General features: G+C 36.4%; 2 protein-coding genes across 4 annotated transcripts; one reads left to right on the top strand and one right to left on the bottom strand.

The window, feature by feature from the left end:
* Positions 1–614: 614 nt before the first annotated feature.
* On the top strand, positions 615–16,964 carry si:busm1-sl7.7. 3 transcript variants are annotated; one of them, XM_068213005.2, is made up of 8 exons: positions 615–662; positions 7,387–7,591; positions 11,155–11,349; positions 11,449–11,481; positions 13,002–13,110; positions 13,195–13,264; positions 16,291–16,386; positions 16,472–16,964. In XM_068213005.2, the coding sequence occupies exons 3-8, from the start codon at positions 11,221–11,223 to the stop codon at positions 16,635–16,637; spliced, it is 603 nt and encodes a 200-aa protein (XP_068069106.1). In that variant the 5' UTR covers positions 615–662; positions 7,387–7,591; positions 11,155–11,220; the 3' UTR covers positions 16,638–16,964. The 3 variants fall into 3 exon arrangements, with proteins under 3 accessions (XP_068069106.1, XP_068069107.1, XP_073776769.1); XM_068213006.2 differs by lacking the exon at positions 7,387–7,591; XM_073920668.1 differs by lacking the exons at positions 11,155–11,349; positions 11,449–11,481; positions 13,002–13,110; positions 13,195–13,264.
* A 327-nt stretch (positions 16,965–17,291) lies between these two features.
* Positions 17,292–20,595, bottom strand: LOC110438963 (serine/threonine-protein kinase pim-2-like). The gene is made up of 7 exons (XM_021480733.3): positions 20,168–20,595; positions 19,220–19,663; positions 18,766–18,860; positions 18,541–18,591; positions 18,045–18,420; positions 17,571–17,744; positions 17,292–17,484 (listed from the first exon to the last, which is right to left on the bottom strand). The coding sequence occupies exons 1-7, from the start codon at positions 20,451–20,453 to the stop codon at positions 17,384–17,386; spliced, it is 1,527 nt and encodes a 508-aa protein (XP_021336408.1). The 5' UTR covers positions 20,454–20,595; the 3' UTR covers positions 17,292–17,383.
* Positions 20,596–21,122: the final 527 nt, after the last annotated feature.

The raw sequence follows: 21,122 nt of genomic DNA, 5'->3' as shown, positions 1-21,122 counted from the left end.
GCGCTAGACTGACTGGCTCATTCGCCTTAATGTGCTCACACAGCCACCTGCTTATATACACATTTTTTTCCAATTATTAATTAAATTAATTTTCCACTTAGGCCTATGTAATTTTTTTCTGTCTTGCACAACTTTTTCTGCGTTTTTGCTTTTTATTAGAATTATTACCATGTTTATATATATTTATACGTGTGTGTTTGTGTGTGTGTGTGTGTGTGTGTGTGTGTGCGTGTGCGTGTGTGTGTATGATTCATTTATTTTGAGTAGCTCATTTCAGTTATTTTATATTTTCATTATCAATTATTTATTATTTTTAACAGTATTATTATTATCGTTTATATTATATTTTATATGTTATGAATATATAAATTCGTTATTCGTGTGAATTCTTTTTAAATGAATAATGCTTCAAATAATAAATTATAAAGAAAAATATGCAACAAAATGAAGTTATCCATGTATTACCTGAAGCCGCCAATAGGTGGTGGTAGGACACTGTCTTAAGTGAATAAGACATTTATTCAGCAACAAAGCAACTGTTGTATTTATAAATAGGTCAAGGATGAATCGACTCTCACAATTTATTTAAATCCACAGATTCATTCTCAAAAAATAACCCACTCTAGCCTAAATAAGGACTGAACCGATGTGAACGCTAACAGGTAGGAATAATGATCAAATTCTTGTGGATTAAACCTCTTTGTTGACATTAATTGCAGTAGATTTTATTAAGTTACAACAAAAGGTATGAAATGGTTTTAATTGCGGACTGTGCTTATTTTATGTGTGAACATGCTACATGCTAACACCGTCACAGCATTCCAGTCAACTAATTTAGAGCTACTAACGTTAGTCAACTGTCCCCGCCTTCACTAAGTGAAAAATGCAAATTAAAAAGAAAAAATAACATATATAAAATAAATAATTACAAATTAAACCAATGAATATTAAAGTCAGTGTAATTAGAACGTTTATTACTGTATGTCACAGGCTAGTAGCGCTAATTAGCATTTGATGCTAATGCTAACATTGATGCAACTTAATGTAAATATTAATGTTATATTAACGGTACTGTAACTTTAAACTATCTATTGCTTTACTTAAAAGCTCGATCAAACCTTTAACGTTAACATCAGTCAGATTAATTGCTATTTGAGTGATTCTGTTAATATTAGCATACATTTGTTTCTGTCTAGTTAACTTTAGGAACTATACAGGGAGAGGAATTGTTTAGTTTTATATTACAGAAACTCGATATTTATTTTCTATATTTTTGTTAGGCCACAGTTTGAAATGCCATTCTGCAGGCTGAAATGGCATATTTAACACAATTAACCTCGACTTTACTACAAAAAATACAGTCAGGTTTATTTTTTTGGATAAATGTAAGTTTACTTTAGTAAAACTATGTTTTTGTCTTATTGGCTAAATGGGCTCATGAAAGTGTTTCACATAGAAATTAATAAATAATAATTAATATTAATAATTCCTTACATTTAAATAGCACGTTTCCTGCACACTCAAAGTGCTTTACGCATTGGTGGAACATGTTTCCTGAAAGCCATTTTGAAATGGAAACAATATTTTTCTTTCCCATTTATAGATGATATTTGGTCAACAATACATTTTTACGCCCAAATCAGGTAGAAGAAATTCATTTCAAAATATTACACAGGTACTACTATCCCTGCAATATATTTAATAATAATAATAAAAAATTCACAAAAATTTTGTTTTTGTACTTGTAAATTTTCTGATGATTTTTGGAAACAGGTTTCAGGGTTGATTTTTGATTAATTTGGAGATATGCTGTAGAGAGAGGAATCATTAAAAGGCCAGAAGTGAAAATTCTGTCGTTATTCACTCCAAACATGCTTGCGTTCTTGTGATATTTTGAGAAGTCAGTGGTCCCTCACTGATTATAAAAAACACACACACACACACACACACACACACACACACACACACACACACAGACACACACATTTTGAGTCTCTATGCAGTTACATTGACCGTAATTTAAGTTATGAAAGCAAACAATATACTTTCTTTTGTTTTATATTAATTATGACGTATTTAAAGGAAGGCTTTTTGGCAAATAAGCTCATTTTTCAAGTCACTCAGAGTTAAACTGTTGTGTTTGATCATTTTAATCCGTTCAGCTGATCTCTGGGTCTAACAAATAGTCCAAAATCCTTGATTATTACTGCAGAATGAGAGTATAGCAAAGATTATAGAATACACATGACGTGTCACTCGTATACTTTTGAATGGGAAAAGTGAAGCAGTCATTATGGCGAATGAAGCCCCACCTTCTAGTACAGGAGCCAATCAGTGATTGATATATGGCCAATAAAGCCCACCTTTTAGTACATGAGCCAATAAGCGATCAGTATAGAATGACAATTCTCCAGGGGAGGGGCTTGGACTAGGTGTGAGTTTCTGCAGATATTGTGTGATATGGACATTTATAAATGAAACTAAAAGGACAGTTACTGTTCAATTTTTATTGGTTATTCATAGTATGTAATGTAATCGTAATCTTGGCAAGCAGTTTTGAAGAATTTGATTTACTCATTCAAACAGAATGCCCATGTATACTTCCCGAGAGGCGTATAGGTATAGTTACTAGCCATGTCAAGCTGGAACATAGCAGCTATTCATTTCCATCAGTCTTGGTGCATACTTTAACTACACAAGAGTCAAGTTTTACTTTAAAAACTCTTTGGAATTTTTTTTTTTTGGGGGGGGGGGGGGGTCTCCAACAACAGGCTGATGTGCATTCAAGGTCAAAGAACACTTTCATTGTTTTAGAATATGCATTTATTTTTACCAATTTATGGCAGCGACTCATATGATTATTTAGCAATTAATTTGTTTCTACACCCCTCCCTAACGCGATGCTAATCTGCGCTGATTGGTCCTATTGTACTCTGTTGTGATTGGTCAACAGCGTTCAGCGTGAGACGGAGAGAAATGCCCACCATGGCTTATCAACAATATTGAAGTAGTCAGAGTGCAGAGTGTATGTGTGAGTATACCTGCCAACACTCACGTTTTTTTCCGGGAAACTGATGATGGCCATAGCAACGACAAGTGCCAGTGGATTGTGCATTTAAATGCAAACGCATTTAAATCCGTAAACAAAGCGGCACGCGTCGCATTTTCATCATGGCATTAGACGTGATATGAGAATATAAAGAGTTAACCAGATGCACTACAAGCATAAGTAGTAAAAAACAATAAAATACATAATTTGTAGAGAAAACAAAGAGGCAACCATTTTAATTGCACATACTTTCACTTGTGAAATAGAGAAAGAAACTGATCCATAAACTGTGTACTGTAAAGTTCCTGTCGAGCTCTGACAAAGTCCCATACGTCAACAGACTTTTCTGATCTAAAGCACTCATCAGAAAAATGACAGGAACACAGCACAAGCCTGGGCTGTAATGTTGAGGTATTTTTGCCAAAATAAACCTCAACCACTGACTCTTCACTGTTTCATCTTTGAGTAGAGAAAATAACACAAACTTTCCCCTCACACTTCAGAGCACAGCGTCTTCGCGACATGATTCAACTGGCGTCTGCTACAGTGTCCTTCTTCTTTTTCTTTGCTACTGTGTTTGTGGGCGGGGCTGGGGTTTTTTAAATTTTCCCGGGATTGTGCGTGCAACAAATAGGCGGGGCCAGGCCTGGATTAAGAACTCAGGAGCTCCTGGGCACATTATCTTGTAAGGCCCCCTACCTGGCCGTACCCCTATAGTTGAATTTAAAAAATAATAATAATATAATATTTTTTTATTAAAATTAATCTATAATTTGTTGCCCACATATTTAAATAAATGATATATAGTACATATGTATTTACAAAGATTTAACTTATTTTTCAAAGCATTGAATAAAAATACTAATAAAATGAATGTTTTTTTAGTCTACTTGTACAAGTTCACTGAAACAGTACTATATATAATTTTTAAGGGTATTTTTAATGTAGAGCTTTTACAAACTGATAGAGCATATTGTTTGCATGGCATAGGCTATATCACACAATGCCTCTCCAATAATACACACACTTATTAATGATTTACTGTCTCTCTCTTCCTCTCTCTGTATTCTCTCTACTCTTCTCATGATGAAGAGTTGGCAAACAGCATAGATCAACTTGATTATAAACCTAAAAGTATCAGAAAATCACACACACTATACCTCTTCTCCTCTACGGTCTCTCTCCTCTTCGGGGCCTTTCTCTCTCCCTCTCTCTCTCCTTTTTCTACCTGTTTCTCTCACGGTGAATCCAGCCCGCGCTGCGCTGCCGTTAGCCTCCTCCGCCTGGTTAATGCTAGCTTACTGATCTAACGTTACCATAACGTCGTCTTCTATACCCTCATCCTCCTGATCATGGGTCTGTTTGAAGAAGGTGTGTATGGAAAATGCCTCAATAAAGATGCCTCCTCTCCTCTTTCTCTCGCGTTTGCTAAATCCACTTGTCCACTCATTTTTGATCCATGATTAATACTAACGTTACACTACAGTCCGCTCAGTTTAGTGCGGGTTATTTCAAAACTGACGTTTCCGCGCTTGACCAATTACAGCATTCTGTTAAGTTAAAGAAAAAAATACAATTTAAACATAATAATAATAGTTATATGTGAGTTTTTTGCTCAGAGGAAATACAGTTGTCTGAGCAATATAGTTTTTACAGAGAAGGAGGCACCTTTATTAAGGCTAAACATTATTAAATACCCACGAGGCACTTGACTTTATTTCACATTTGCATGATTTATTAAAAATGTTTCCTTGCTGTTAAAAATAAATATATTTCTAATCTGATATGTAATGGGGAGAAAAAAAGTAGCACAATTTCAGCAGTTGGTGGATTCGAACCGGGTTGTTGAACAATCGTGTCAAAAGATGTTGCTGTGCACATTACGAGGTACGCCACTCAGGCTCTGATGCTGCATAGCTCTTTACTAGGTCCACACGGAATCTGCTCCCGCAGAATTCCACAGATTTTTAGCCTATCATTAATTCTGTTTATTTACTTGAGTAAATATGTAAATCTGAATTTATTCAGTTTTTATTCAGTAATTTATTACTTTTTATTTAATATATTAAGGTGTAAGTTATGATACTCCGCTGGATACTCCCAAAATAATTGCAGAGAAATCCGCAGATTTTTACCAAAATTCTCCACAGAAATAGCAAAAAACGTCCGCAGATTCCGTCTGGCCCTGCTCTTTACTCATGTTGTCTTTGTCAATCAAGCATCGATGGGCATAAAGCGTGAATAGCTTATTCCAACTAGGTGCGCTATTTACAGTTAGCCTAAAAAAAACCCCCGAAATTGTCTTTTTCTTCTCCCCCCTCGCAGGGGCCCCAAGTGCGCTCGGGCCACTGGGCCTGTGCTTATAAGGCCCATTGGTTAATCCGGCCCTGAGCGGGGCTTAAGTTCCATTTCCTGGTCACGCCGGCACGGCTAAAGACTCGTTATCAAGACGATTCATTTGAAGCACTGCGAGTCGACTCTTTTATAAATGAATCAACAGTTTTAAACACTGCGCACTTGCAGATTTAAGTCTTAGCTGAATAATTCACTTCACTTAGAGCTGTGTTACACAATACATGGAAGGTCATTCTCAAAAACCCATAATAGAGGCTCTTTAAAAAAAAAGAAGAATAAACTGAACTGTCTAACTCGAGGGAATGTAACATGAGCATATTTGCAAGTAGTTGTGTGGTTTACCCAAAAAGGAAACTTCTGTCATCATTTCTGATGAGTTTTTTTTGACTCTGTTGAACATAAAAGAAGATATTTTTAATAATGCTGAAAACCTGAACATTGACTTCCATAGTAGTTATTTTTCCTGCAATAGAAGTCAATAGCTAGAGGTTTTCAGCATTATTGAAAATGTCTTCTTTTGTGTTTAACAGAAGAAAGAAACTCATAACAATTTTAAATATGCAGAAGGTGAGTAAATGATGGAATCATTTTTATTTTTACTATTAATTTCACTGTTAATTGAAGTTATTGAGTTTAATTTAAAAGCCTCACAAAAGTACTTTATTCATTCATTCGTTTATTTTCTTTTTGGCTCAGTCCTTTTATTAATCTGGGGTCACCACAGCGGAATGAACCGCCAACTTATCCAGCAGATGTTTTTACGTAGCGGATGCCCTCCCAGCTGCAACCCATCTCTGGGAAACATACATACATACTCATTCACACTCATGCACTACGGACAATTTAGCCTACTCAATTCACCTGTACCGCATGTCTTTGGACTGTGGGGGAAACCATAGCACTCGGAGAAAACCCACGCAAACCCAGGGAGAACAAGCAAACTCCACACAGAAATGCCAACTGACTTAGCCGAGGCTCGAACCAGCGACTTTCTTGCTGTGTGGTGACAGCACTACCTACTGCGTCGCCAAATTACTTTATTATTTGATATAAAACTATAATTTTTTTATTTATTAAAATAATTTCCAATTATTAAAAAGCCTTTTCAGTGTCAGTTTTCAGCCAAATGCATCTTGAATTTTCCGTTTCAATCAACAAGCTTCATTTCGGTGCATCTCTAATCTTGCTATAAGAGGGTCTTTTTGCATTGCACAACTCAAAAACAAGGCGGCAAAACATCTAATTATTATAAACATTTTAAATTATAAACATTTAATTACTATAAAAATAGAACCAAACCCTTTTTCCCCAAATGTCATTATTATTAACAAAATTATTGTTATCAGACATTTATAAAATACTTATTTAACGTGTTGAAGCAACTCAATTCTTAAGTTTATTGGGGGCAACTTGACTGTTTTATGTTCAACTCACTTACATTTATAAAAACAATCAAGTTAACCTAATTCTTTACTTTTTTATCATTTCTATTGTTAAAACATTCTCACATTTCGCAGGGTTGTAAAACCCAACAATGTTTTAACACTACACATATATTTACAATATTTTTTGTTAATTCGGTTTAATTTCTGAATGTTAAGTAATCATAAGTGGTAGTTGTAGTTGTTGTTGTTGTTATTAATAATGCTGTTGTCATTTTCACTGACATTATTACTATCATTATTATTATTGTACTATCTATCTATTATATGTTTTATTTAAATCTTTATTATTCTTGCTTCATTTTTTTGAATTGTTGTATATTTTTATGTTCTCTTGTGTATATACTTTGTTTGACTTGTTCACCCAGTTACCTTTACATGCGCGCACACAACAGGATTGTTTTTTTCAGCAGGGTGTTTCATGTTGATTTTCTCTATAGAGACTTTTTGGATCACTTGTTTCTATTTTAAGATGACCAGATGGTTTTAGTTTCAGTTGTGTTTGGGAATTGTGACTAATATTACACTCTTTCTTTTCAGACACCCCTTTTCTGGCCGTGAGGGACCCATCTCGAATGGCTCTGGCTTTATAATAAGTAGTGATGGCCTGATAGTGACAAATGCCCATGTGGTCGCCAACAAGCGTGGTGTTCGTGTCAAACTGACCAATGGTGAGACTTACAACGCCACAGTTCAGGATGTGGACCAGGTTGCAGACATCGCCACCATCAAAATCAATGTTAAGGTACAGATGGAGCTTTGAGGTTGTACTGTTAACATTTGTAATCTTTTGGGGATATTTTATTTTTTATTAGGGATGCATCGATCCTGATACTTGGATTGGATATCGGTTCGATACTGCATATTTTTACTGCAAATCCCATCTTGCAGGTGCTCTATATTCTGTGTAATTTATAAGCAAACAAAAGCCAGAAAGGTAGCCTTTTATAAGACAGTAGAAAGTTGTCTTGTAGGCCTACTGTATCCTAAATGTTTTGAAGCCATTCTATAGTTTAATGTGAAGTACAGATCAATATTCACATGGTTAAATTCATGTTCAGTTCCGCGCTTCCCTCCGCTGCGCCTGTCAATCATTCTAGGTTTATTTACAATTCAAACTGCGTGTCACGTTCATGACAACATGAAAAACTTTCTCCAACACTATTTGTTCCTGTTAATTTAAATAAATATTAATTTATTATATTATATTAATTTATTATAATATAATATATATTATATTGGTTCATTTCGACCTGAAATGACGAGTTCATTTCTGTTTCTAAATCATGTAGCTGTTAGATCAGCAGATCGCATTCGCAACACTGGAACTGAGTGGGTTATTACCTGCTCTTCACACACAAAGTAGGCCTACCTGAAATTTAAAACTAGAAAAGGCTCAATAATACATTGGACAGATCCTTAACGCACTGATTTCTTTCCTTTTTACTGCTGTTTTGGATTGGAAGCTGTCTCAGTGATGCATCAAGCACTTCATTCACACACCGGCTGATGTGACGTGTGCCGCTCTGTAAAATTATTCTGTAACATTAAAAGTTTCTGTTTTCTCATCCTTCCGACTAAGTTTATTCTTTCGAGGGGAATACTTTTAGAATAGTTTGTAAGCCTGGCTCATTGTGGTCAAAGTTGTTGATTAAATTAATAAAAGTGAAACTGACAATCACAATATAGATTTTCATTAACAGAAAATGATTAAAGGTGCTTTCACACCTACACTTTTGTTTCGGAACGTATCTTGTTTGCCCAGTTAGCGCGGTTCGTTTGGCATATGTGAACAGGGCAATCGCGCTCTGTTCCGCGCCAAAGTAATCGCTCCGAGATCGCTTGAATGAGGTGGTCTCGGCTCGATTGAAACGAACCCTGGAGCGGTTCGATTGCAGTGAGAAAGCGATCCAATCCGAGCGCAGTTATATCACAGTGTTTTATGGATATGTAATAGGCATACGGCTATATGAAGAGAGAATTATGAGTAGGGCCGGAAGTTTCGCGAGTCTCCGGATGCCCGCAAACGAGTGATGATCTCCCGGTAATCTTGCATCTCCCTCCCGGTCCTCAAATAGGCATCGTCGCGCACCCTTCTCACCCCTCCCCCCCGCGTCTCTCCTCAGACACGTCGCGCGCGCCCACCCTGTCAATCACCACCAAACCACCACCTCTCCTGACAGCTGAGCGGGACGCTGCAAAATAAACCCTGACACTGACCAATGTGAGGAGAGTTTACTCGCACGTGACTTGTTTTAGCTCTTTTGGTCCAATTAGAAACTTTGCAGTGTGAAAGCGAACCGCACCAAGAGCAAAGAGCAACAATGTAACATTTGTAATCTCTGTTTCGGAACAACTGAATCGATTCACTGGCGTGAAAGCACCCTAAGCCTCATATAGGTTACTCTGAAACTGTGAATATTTGTTTGTAATTTTATTTATATCAATAGTTTATTTAACAGACCAGTTTGTGTTTTGATTAGGGTCAATAGTAGTAGCCTGTTGCAGAGATTAAAGAAAAATCATACTATTAAAAAATCATACTATTAAAATAGGAAACATAAGCTGGACCACATCACCATAGAAACTATATTATGCTTAAAAAAAATGGCACAGTACCAGGATCGGATCTGTATTGGTCGATACTCAGAATTTTGGGATCGAAATCGAATCAGTTCCAAAAAGATGGTATCGGTGCATCATTATTTTTATTGAGTCATAGTTTACTATGGTAAGAACAAGGACTTATTTTATTTTATTAATTTACATTTTTAATAAAATGTCTTTATCAAGTGAGTAATTTCTTTTTGAATTTTGTTCATTTAAGAATTAAACCTATAGAATCAAAATTGTGTCACTGTTAGTACATTAAAAGTGTGAGGTCAATATGATTTTAATGTTTTTTTAATGGCTCTACATTAACTTTTTTGATCACCAGCCTATATGGCTAGTAGTTTTTTAACTTTACTAGCCACTCGCCATTTTCACTTTTGTTGTTGGGAAAATATATTTATATTACTTGATTTAGATGTGTTGTGTATGACTTTGCTCAATGAGCATGAGCGGTAGTGGTTTCATGGTGTTGCTTTGTAATTATTTCAGGGCTCAACATTAAGGTTGTACCAATTTTTTCTCTGACCACACTGGAAAATAGATAAATAAATAAATAAATAAATAAATAAATAAACATTTCTCAGCCAAAAATGTTAAATAATTTTAAAATTTCAAAAACTAGCAAAATATATGTTACAATATGCATACACTTTTTATTAAATAAAACTTAAATAACAATTATTGTCATGTAGCCTGTCTAAAACTATGAAAAGTAGTCTGTCCTAGCTCCAAGACCAAGGTCTCAGATCAGCAGTTAACTATACATAAAATTTAATCTATTAAATGAATGTTACTGAAAAGAATGATAATTAAACCATATTAACAAAAAGAAAGCAGGTGAAAAACATACCGTGTGCAATAATAAAAGGATGATCAAACGCACACAGTTAACATTAGGCCCATTAATAATCTGTTCAAAGATTGTTTAAAGCTAAAGCTGCAACTGCTGCTGCATGCATAAAATACCTTTTTTTTTTAAAATCTCGAGCTCTTGAAAATGGTGGATGTGTATCGCTTTTTTGTCCAGTCTATTTCAATCATCGATCGCAGCATTGTGTTTCCGGTCAAGGTTGCTTCACGCAAGGAAATGGGATCGTGCACGCTTTTAAAAAATTGCGCGCATCACATAACATTCTGTATTCATCTGCTTTCTTTTGCTTGCATGAACTTAGTTGTTTTTGTCAGTCGGGCTGCTTCTCATTTCTAGAGGTTCATCCTTATTGTTGAACCCTGCTTTTAAAAAAAATACATTTTAAAAGTGATTTTCGACTAGCCAAAGTGGATAGTGGGAGTGGCTGTCTAATCCGCCACAGCTAAAGTCTACCTGCGGTTGGTGGGTGTTAATGTCAAGCCCTGGTGTTAACCCATTAATCTGATTATACTGTATTTAGGCTACATACACACTGTAATATTTCAGGAGGAACCGCCGCATACAAATATGGAAATAAACTCGAAATTGTGATAACCTTAGTGACATTTGGTTTTGTATCCTCAGATTTTTAAATGCAGTAATATTACAGCAACTAAAGAATAATTATTGTCAACAATTTTAGGTAAACCAACAGTAACAGAGGAGGCTTTTATGTTTGGAAGGCCATTTTTGCAATTGATTTTTCACAGTTTTCTTTCACCACAGTTCTAGTACATGGCCATATAGTCTGACATAGTGTCATTGTGTTCTCTGTCTTGTCCCAGAATCCTTTACCAACGTTGCGTCTTGGCAAGTCATCTGATGTGCGTCAAGGTGAATTTGTGGTTGCCATGGGGAGCCCCTTTTCTCTTAAAAACACCATCACATCTGGCATCGTCAGCTCTGCTCAGAGAGGCAGTAAAGAACTGGGTCTCTCCAACTCCAACATGGACTACATCCAGACGGACGCTACCATAGATGTAAGAGCACTGGAAACTGGGTGGTGTTGCATGCAAAAAAATGTATGTCATCATTTAATGAATTGCATTCCATCACTCAATCACAATTCTTCTTTACAGTTTGGAAATTCAGGAGGGCCTCTCATAAACCTGGTGAGTCGTTGACATTTACTCAACTCACTGCTTCTGCATTTTGGTTTATAGGGTCACGAAACACCAAAACACATTTTTGAGATGTCAATAGTCATATATATTTTCCACGCTGCTAAAAACACTCTTAGGACACATATTTAACAATAAAAGTGAAAATTGGTTGTTTTTGCTTTATTTCAAACAAATTCGTTCTTCCGGTTTGAAAATAAATTTTGAAGCTACGTCAAGGCCATGAGCTCCTTGTGTAAATTCCAGCATGGAGACTGGCTGTCTGTACCAGCGGGTACAATGTGACGTCTTTGAGCTTTCATCATTAATTCAAGAGAAAGACGAACCAATCAGCGCGCTCTATTGTGAATGAGGTGCAACTTTATTAATATGCATGATAGCTTCAAAAACTACCTGTTACAGTATTCAGAGAGACATGACGTTGTGTTGCTAACCGTAAATAAAACAAGTGGAAGAAGAAGAATTGTTCGGAGACATGGGTCGTCAGTGTTGTTTATAAACGTGCCACAACAAAGGTTTTGTTTTCATTTCCCCGCGATGAGAAAGGAGCCACATTTGTGGACTACAGTGGTCTTCTAACACGCAACCAAATTATGTTTGTAAGGAACATTTTTACCCGAGAGCTTTTTGTATTATAAATGGTGAAATCCAGATTTGCCACTCGTCTTCTTATAAAAAAAATCACAAATCCAGTTTGCGTTGATTGTCCTGTCTCTACGGATTTGGTAAGTAAGCAATCGGTCTTCCTTGTTATTCAGATGGCGAAGTAGTCCATTAAAACTACACTTTTCTAGCAGTTCCTTGGATCCAATATGTCGTTTGTCGTGGGGGCACGCATGAAATGTTCTTGAATGAAAATGAAAGTGCCAAACTGCAGTTAAAGTCGACAAATTAAAAATGAAACTCCCCAAAATTACATGACACTCCGGAGGAAACGTGGATAGCGTGGTGACACAATAACGTTAATCGTATTATGTGCTTTAACATGTAAAACGGGATCATGAAAGGAACATTCTAAAAGCAACTCATGCAAACACCTTAATCATAATGTTGTTGTAATCAGATTAAGGCAAATAGTTAGATTACTGATGTCCACAAAATCATTGCTTTATCTGTTAAACCGACAAGTGTAACACAAACTACTCTCCTGTCTTCATTTGGAATAAAACTTCCAAGTAACTCAACACAAGCAAAGACAATTGTAGGCGTAATAGTAGAAGCATTAGGGTAGGAGTATTTAATTAGTGTGCTAGAACCACACTACGAAATCCCAAGTAGAACGTATCTCACAGCTATGGTGGTACCCTCATTGTACAATAATGTGAAGGAGAAAGTTATTAGTGCACATTTAGTAGTTGACTACAGATTGCTGGACCTTCAGAGCAATACAGAGCTTCATGACTGTCATTTTAAGAACGTGAATTGTTTTCAAATGTTCATGAATATTGTATTGTACTGGCCATACTCTAGCCTTATGTAATAAACTGATGTGTCATGTTTGTACTCTTCAGGATGGTGAGGTCATCGGCATTAATACCATGAAAGTGACAGCAGGGATTTCCTTCGCTATTCCCTCAGACAGAGTCCGTCTCTTCCTAGACCGATCTGCAGACAAACAGAGTAAGAATGACCTCACAGCTGCTTGCTTTTGTCTGTGACAGCATTTTTTTTCACTGACAGATGGTTATTGGGTCTTTTTTTCAGAGTCTTGGTTTGGAGAATCGGGATGGAAAAGGCGTTACATTGGAGTGATGATGTTGACTTTGACCCCCAGGTGCCAAACACTTTTATTACAATTTTACAGGAGAGCAAAATTCATACATTATGGAATCTACAGATTTTTGTTATATGCCACTAGATTTGGCTCTTAGAAATTCAAGTGCTGGAATACCTGGAAAATTGGCTTGTTCTGTTGAAAAGTGCTTAATTTATCAAGGAGAATTTGTATGCAATTTTCACGCCCGAAAAATAAAAATGTTTGTGAATGTTTGTGACAATTTAATGCAAAAATACCCGCACAATTTACCGTGATTCCGAAGCAGTGATTTAAATGATATGAGAAGTGGCCAATCACAGTCGACCTTGTCTAGTTTTACCTGAAATGTAAGGGCGGGACAAAGGCCATACTGTGTTGCAGTGACAGAAAAAAACAACTTAAAAACAAATGTTTTATTGGAAAAATGCTTTTGTGATGTTTTCACTATATGTTATTAGCAAGAGTAATTAAACCGTGGACATACTTTCTGCCATTTCAATGATCTACACTGTAAAAAAAAAATCTTAAAAAAAAGGTCAAATTACTGGCAGCTACAACTGCCAAACAAAAACCATAAAATTACAGTAAAATTTTTTTGTTTAAATAAAGTGCAAAAAATAATAAATCTACAGATATTGTCATTATAATTTTTACAGAAAACACTGTTATTTTACAGACTTCTCCTAGATTATTACTATCAAATCCATTTAATAAAGTAACACAATAAGAGTTTTACAGAGAAACACTGTTATTTTACAGACTTTTCCTAGATTATTATGATCGAACACTATTAATAAAGTGACTGCACTAAAAGTTCAAGAGAAAACAACGCTATTTAAATTTTTTTTTTCCAATTAAACGCCTTTAATAAAATGCCAAGACATGCTTTTGGTTGTAATTTAACAGTTTTATTTTGGATCAAAAAAGTTTGGAAAAAACATCAAGTGAGATACAACTGATTAAAATTCTCACAACTATAACATTACATTTTATTGAATAGTATTACTTTAAAACATAGAGGTTTAAGTTGTATGAAATTATTCAGTTCCAAATCTTAAATGAAATGTAACTCTAACGTTAAGGGGACGTTGAGAAAGAGGTGCAGATTCAAATGCAGGTTTATTACACAGAGATGGTCAGGCAAACAAGTCTACACAGGGGCAAACTGCAAACAGATGTATGCAGTGAATCCAGAGTCATGGTCAATTAACAAGCAAATGATCAGTCCTAGCAGCAAACAACATAAACAACTTACAAACAAAGCAAAAGAAGAGAAACGCATCATTATGTTCACAGTAGCAGTATAACAAGACTAAGCAATTGGTGCGTGCGTCTGTGCTGCTTTTAAAGTGCATGTAATCAGTTCATAACGATCCTCCGACTATGTGTGTGCAATCAGCAGAATCTGAAACAGGTGTATGTGAGCACTCTTAGTGTGTTACTTTATTAGATGGATTTGTTCGTAATAATTTAGAAAAAGTCTGTAAAATAACAGTGTTTCTCTGTAAACATTTTAATACAAATATCTGTAGATTTATTACTTTTTGAACTTTTTTTCAACAAAGAAATTTTACCTTAATTTTATGGTTTTTGTTTGGCAGCCGTAGCTGCCAGTCATTTGACCTTTTTTTTTTTTTTTAGTAAAGTAATTAATTCAAGTAATTACAATTTATTACTTTAGAATTTTAAATGTACTTAAAAAACAGGAAAAAACACTGTAAATAATACATCAATTTTATTGTACAAAACAGACAAATTGCTGTAATTTGCCATTACTTATAGTACATAAAATAACAGTCAAGCCGTTAACTTACAGATAATGTTTGTAATTTTTACCAACTTTTGAATATAATTTAAAATAACAGAAAAAATACTGTATAAATAATATTGTAATTTCCCTGTATAAAAAACACAAATGTCAGTAATTTGTCTTTAATAATAAAGTACCTAAAATAAAAGTCAAACGGTTAATTTAGAGAGATTGGTTGTCTACCTGTGATCTGAACGAGCAAAATGTGTTTTATTATCGTGTAAACAGGGCAGCATCAGTCATGTTAGATTTAACGTCTCCCTCTGTCACATCTGCGTAGTCATCCTAGCCTTTCTCATTGTAATCTTCATTAACTAAACCATGTACAGTGCGCAATAGCCTTGAAAAGGCCACGCAGTGCAGCACACAGGTGCACAATGAGGAAATATGGACTGACTGCATCAAAACTGTTCATATTGCGCAATGACACGAAATAATATTGATCGCGCCACCAAACACATGAAAATAAAAGTAACGTGCGTGAATTAAAAAATGTAAGGAGCAGAAAGTACAGATATTTGTGTAAAAATGTAAGAAGTAAAAAGTAGTCAAAGAAATAAGTAGTGGAGTAAAGTACTGATACTAGAAAAATCTACTTAAGTACAGTAACAAAGTATTTGTACTTCCCATCTCTGTAGATATATCAGCATAACAATCAATATTACATTCGCTTCAACCAAAAACACCTCAACAAAACATTCACACTACTTCATTTGCATAGAGCAGGGGTGGCCAACACTGTTCCTGGAGATCTACCTTCCTGCAGAGTTCAGTTGCAACCCATATCAAACACACCTGCCTGTAATTATCACGTGGTGTTCAGGTCCTAATTGATTTGTTCAGGTGTGTTTGATATGGGTAGCAACTGAAATCTGCAAGAAGGTAGATCTCCAGGAACAGGGTTGGCCACCCCTGGCATAGAGTGTGACAATAGAAATGCTGTTAATTTGCAATGCATTGAATTAATTTATCAGTACATGCTGTAATGAATCAGATTAAATGTGTGTTATAGATATTGAAAGATATCCACAGGCCTGACAAAAAAAAAATTGCTCATAAATTTTGGTCATAAAATGTGCAGACACTGGTTAATAATCAATCGTATTAGCTCACGTGTGTTTGTGCACACTGTTACATGGATTACATTTTTGCGTATTTCCCTGTGCACACACTCCTGTGTTTGCACTGAAGTGAGTCTTTTATTATCTTTAAATTCTCTTTTTCCCCTCCTCAGTATAATCGAAGAGCTAAGGATGCGAGACCCGTCCTTCCCTGATGTTTCTCATGGAGTTCTCATCCACCGTGTGATTGTAGGATCTCCAGCCAACAGGTGTGCTGCTCTCTGAACATGATGTTATCAGCTGTTGATTAAGGCATCCTTTTGATGATGTCATTTCCTGTTTTCTGTTTTGCAGAGCCGGAATGAAGCCAGGAGATGTTATTATTGAGATCAATGGGGTAAAGGTGAACACGTCGGAGGAGATATATAATGCTGTGAGGACCAGCGAAAGCTTAAATGTGGTGGTCCGCCGGGGGGCCGACCTGCTCATGCTGCACATGACCCCAGAGTCCACAGAGTGACATCAAGTCAAGTATTTAGTAAGATTAAGAAATGGTGAGTAATGAGAAGCTGTCATAGTTGGAGATGTTGTAAGAAAGGAATCATCTAAAGAGTTGAACAGTTTTAGCAAACGCTGGACATTCGTGTAGTAAACGTGTTTCTGGAAGCGTATGAAATCATGTGGATGATTCAGACTTCTGTACACTGGATAAACCTCAGTGTGTCTGCGCAAACTACACTATCAGTATTGATTTGAAGGAATATCACTGAATATTTTGTTTAGGATTGTCATGATGGCAACAAACACTCAACGACCTTAATAAAACTGGGTGCTCTTATTGTGAAAATGCTGATGTTTTGTATTGAGTCTCACATTCTCACGTTTGTATTTTAATACATTTTTCTGAACAGCTCTGATTTCACAATAAACCATTGGAATATTTATGGATGATTTGCTTATGTCGCAGTGACTGATATGTTTAGGTTTTGGGTCAGCGCTGTACAGCATTCTGAAAAAGTGTATTTCTAAAAGTGCGCCGTAATGACGCCAGTGTCAACTGCAGTGTGTGTTGGAAAGGACTGGATGCTGTTCAAACCTCATGCCAAATTTTTGTCACCCCTAACAAAACCATTTTAAATCCACACAATCTGACAACACTGGGGCTAGATCACAATATAAGCCACAACACAAGTGAGTTCAATAAAATATATCTTTATTACAGACATGTACAAAAATCAAATATACAAAACATTCTGCTAATGTGACTCAGAACTCCAGCATGGACCAGTCGTGGTAAGGCATCTCTTCTAGAGGAATTCTGCACTCTGGATTCTCATGCAGACAAGCCGTCATCATATCACAGCATTCTGTGAAGAAGAAATGGAGAGGTGAGGTTATTGTTATTATTATTATTAAGCTGTTTCACTTAATTGTTCTTTGATGAACATCTCACCTTGAGAGAGGGTAAATTTGGACCAGTCATGTTGGAGGTAGTACAGGTCATACGCTGATGGGAATTCTCCATGGAGCATTGTGAACAGAAGAACCCCAAGAGAATAGACCGTCGCTGGTTTGGCCCGGTAGCATCCTTTTTCATAAAACTCTGGCGGGATGTACGCTTCTGTGCCTGGAGGAGAGACGTTTAGTTTAGCATCATGTTGAATATATATACCAGATGGGCTTCAGCTGTGCTAATTAACCAGCTTTCAATACGTATATTAATAATGCTTATGCACATTCATAACTAGTGTTGTCAAAAGTATCAACTACCAATCGATACCGACACTCATCACAGTCATATTTGCTGAGCATGTGAACACCAATGGCCAATCAGTGGTGTTTAACAGCGCTCAAATTGACTTGTTAAATGTCAGAATCGATTGATACCGAAGTCGATACTTTTGACCACACTATTCAAAACACCTACCAGAGAAGAGACTGTAGGCTGATTCCATCATGAAGTCTCCACACCCGAAGTCGATCAGCTTGACTTCCAGTGTGTCGGGGTTCACCAGCAGGTTTTGAAGCTTAATGTCCCGGTGGAACACCCCGCGGTAACAGCACACGTTGGCCGCATAAACAGCTTGCCTCATGATGGTATGTGCTGTTTTCTCACTGAGGACTCCACCGCTGACTTCAAGGAATGCCTCCAGGTCCATGCTTGGACTAGGCCGCTCCATCACCATGACATAATGGTTTTTAAAGACCTGCCAGTCCAGAAGCTGAATAATATTCGGACACCTGGAGCCACCGCTGGCCATGTTTGCCAAGGTGATCTCTAGAGGAAGTGGCTGGTCACATGACTGAAAACAAAATAATAATGTTGGTTTTCAAACAAGGGTTTCTGACCACAGCCTGTGGTCTATAATAAATATAAGACTTTATAAACTGAACACAGCGAACAGAAAGTGTAGTCTACTCACAGAGCTGACATCTTGCATATTTGGGGTCTTCTGGACAAATTTAACTGCCACCTGTTTAAAGGAACAAGCCAACAATTAACATGTGCACGGAGATCATTTCATTCAGTCATAAATCCTGAACAGAGGATTCATTCGTCAGCAGAAATGTCCAAACAATGAAAGCTCTGATGATGTTCTTTAAACAGGGAACTTCATCAGAGGATTTGAGTCTACAAAAATGAATACCTGCAGACCATCCTGTATGCGAATCCCCTCATACACGGAGCCGAAACCTCCTTCACCAAGCTGCTTTCCGAGTTTGTATCGGCAGCTGATATCATCTGTTAAAAATGAAGAAAATGTCATTAAATTATAAACCAAATAAAAACACAAACAGTTGAAGTCAGAATTATTGTCAGATTTCAGAACATGATAGTTTTAATAACTCATTTCTAATAACTGATGTCTTTTATCTTTGTCGTGATGACAGTACATCATATTTACTGGATATTTTCCAAGATACCAGTGTTCAGCTTAAAGTTCTGAATACTTAAACTTTATTGCTCTGCATCATTTGGGAAATATTTAAAAAATATTAATAAAAAATCACAGGAGGGTGAATAATTTTGACTTCAACTGTATAATTTTACAAAGTTTGATGAGCCTAAACAAATGTTCTGAACTCCAGCAATAAACTTACTATTGTCCAAGCAGGTCCCATCATCTGCTGTAGACTTCACAGCAGAGTCCTCTTGTGAGACCTGATCCGGTAAAGGGTTCGAGTTTTCATCGAGGGCAGAGTCACACATGTCATCTGTTATGAGCTGCTGGCTCACTGGAAGTTCATTGTCCTCATCGAATGGTGAACTTGGAGGACTATCAAGCTCTTGCTCCAGGCTGTCCTCACTGAGGGAGGATTCGTTGTCTGCTGGGAAGTGAAGCTCTGCAGAGTCGTTCTCAATGACCACTGCAGAGTCAAAGCTGTTCACTTCCGGTTTAGAGTCCAAATCTTCGTCTGCTGGAGCATCAAGAGCTGGAGGTTGGAGAACTTCCAGCTCCAGGTTGCTCACAGCAGTGCAGAAGAATTTAGAGCTACTGATGGGCTCTGCGTGAAGTTCGTGGATCTCCTGCACACATAGCTGATCTAAAGAGAGGAAGGAACATCATTAATATGACTCTACAACTCTTTTTGACAAGATATTTGAAGTTCATTTGCAGAAACATTACTCAATGTGTTTTTATTGATGATCTTCATGGGTTTTCTGCATTGAATTAGCAAACAAGTAAACTATATATCTAAAGGCAAAGCTCACTGAAATAAAAAATCCTAATACAAATAATTCTTATTTTTTCTGTTTTTTTACACAAAACTACAAATTCTGAAGAAAATTCCTGAAATCAGCAGCCATTAACCTTCATTGTAGGAACACAAAATACTGTGGAAGTCAATGGCTGAAAGCACCTCAAACAGGTTTAAGGAGTAAATTATGACAGAATTGTCTTGTTTATGTGAACTGTGGCTTTAAGAAACTCTTTCTAAAATGTCTTCCAGTAATGTTCATTTCTGATCTTTAAACACTTATGTGATGTGTTTGGTGTGTTTAACAGTATGCTTTAGTAATTAAAAGTGCTCATAAATCTATTTTACCAACAACAGTAGCTCTTCTTCTGGAAAAACAGGCGAAGAAGATGGGAGACAATTTGAGTTTCCTCTTTTTTTGTCTCCCTGCCTGTTTTCCTGCAGCGACGGCCGGGTCATCGGTCATCAGATGACGGTGATTCTCTGTCGTGCTGCCGGTGGGTTCGAGTGGCTCACACGGTTGTTCGTTCGCACACTTAACACCAAACGCTTTCTTCAGACGGTTAATCAGTTTTGAAAATGCCATTTTATCACTGTACTGTTGAATCGCAGAAAGTACTGAACTACTAGACATCCAAAGAAGCTAATGAGAGTTTCTGCTACGTCAAAAAGCTTTTTACTGTCACCGATGATGTCAGAGTTCCACAATTCCATTTGGTATTACGTAGAGACTTTTTAAAACACAACAAACTTCTAATGAAAGCCCGCGCTAGACTGACTGGCTCATTCGCCTTAATGTGCTCACACAGCCACCTGCTTATACACATTTTTTCCAATTATTAATTAAATTAATTTTGCACTTAAAGGCCTATGTATTTTTTTCTGTCATGCACAACTTTTCTGCGTTTTGCTTTTTGTTACAATTTTTACCATGTTTATATATATTTATAAGCGCGCGCGCGCGTGTGTGTGTGTGTGTGTGTGTGTGTGCGTGTGTGTATGATTCATTTATTTTGAGTAGCTCATTTCAGTTATTTTATATTTTCGTTATCAATTATTTATCATTTTTAACAGTATTATTATTATCAGTTATATTATATTTTATATATTATGATTATATAAATTCGTTATTGTTGTGAATTCTTTTTTAAATGAATAATGCTTCAAATAATAAATTAAAAAGAAAAATATGCAACAAAATGAAGTTATCCATGTATTACCTGAAGCCGCCAGTAGGTGGTGGTAGGACACTGTCTAAAGTGAATAAGACATTTATTCAGCAACAAAGCAACTGTTGTATTTA

This window comes from Danio rerio, chromosome 13 (assembly GCF_049306965.1).
Source record: "Danio rerio strain Tuebingen ecotype United States chromosome 13, GRCz12tu, whole genome shotgun sequence".
Classification (NCBI taxonomy): Eukaryota; Metazoa; Chordata; class Actinopteri; order Cypriniformes; family Danionidae; genus Danio; species Danio rerio.
Note: the sequence above shows the minus strand (reverse complement) of the source record. Positions and strands in the feature narration are given on the sequence as shown.

Coding starts and splice junctions, on each gene's coding strand:
- si:busm1-sl7.7 (XM_068213006.2), top strand. CDS start 11,221: ATGGGGAGCCCCTTTTCTCTTAAAAACACCATCACATCTGGCATCGTC. Junction 11,482..13,001: donor GAGGGCCTCTCATAAACCTG/GTGAGTCGTTGA, acceptor TGTACTCTTCAG/GATGGTGAGGTCATCGGCAT. Junction 16,387..16,471: donor GTAGGATCTCCAGCCAACAG/GTGTGCTGCTCT, acceptor TCTGTTTTGCAG/AGCCGGAATGAAGCCAGGAG.
- LOC110438963 (XM_021480733.3), bottom strand. CDS start 20,453: ATGTCTAGTAGTTCAGTACTTTCTGCGATTCAACAGTACAGTGATAAA. Junction 19,664..20,167: donor AAGAAGAGCTACTGTTGTTG/GTAAAATAGATT, acceptor TCCTCTCTTTAG/ATCAGCTATGTGTGCAGGAG. Junction 17,745..18,044: donor AGCCTACAGTCTCTTCTCTG/GTAGGTGTTTTG, acceptor TCTCTCCTCCAG/GCACAGAAGCGTACATCCCG.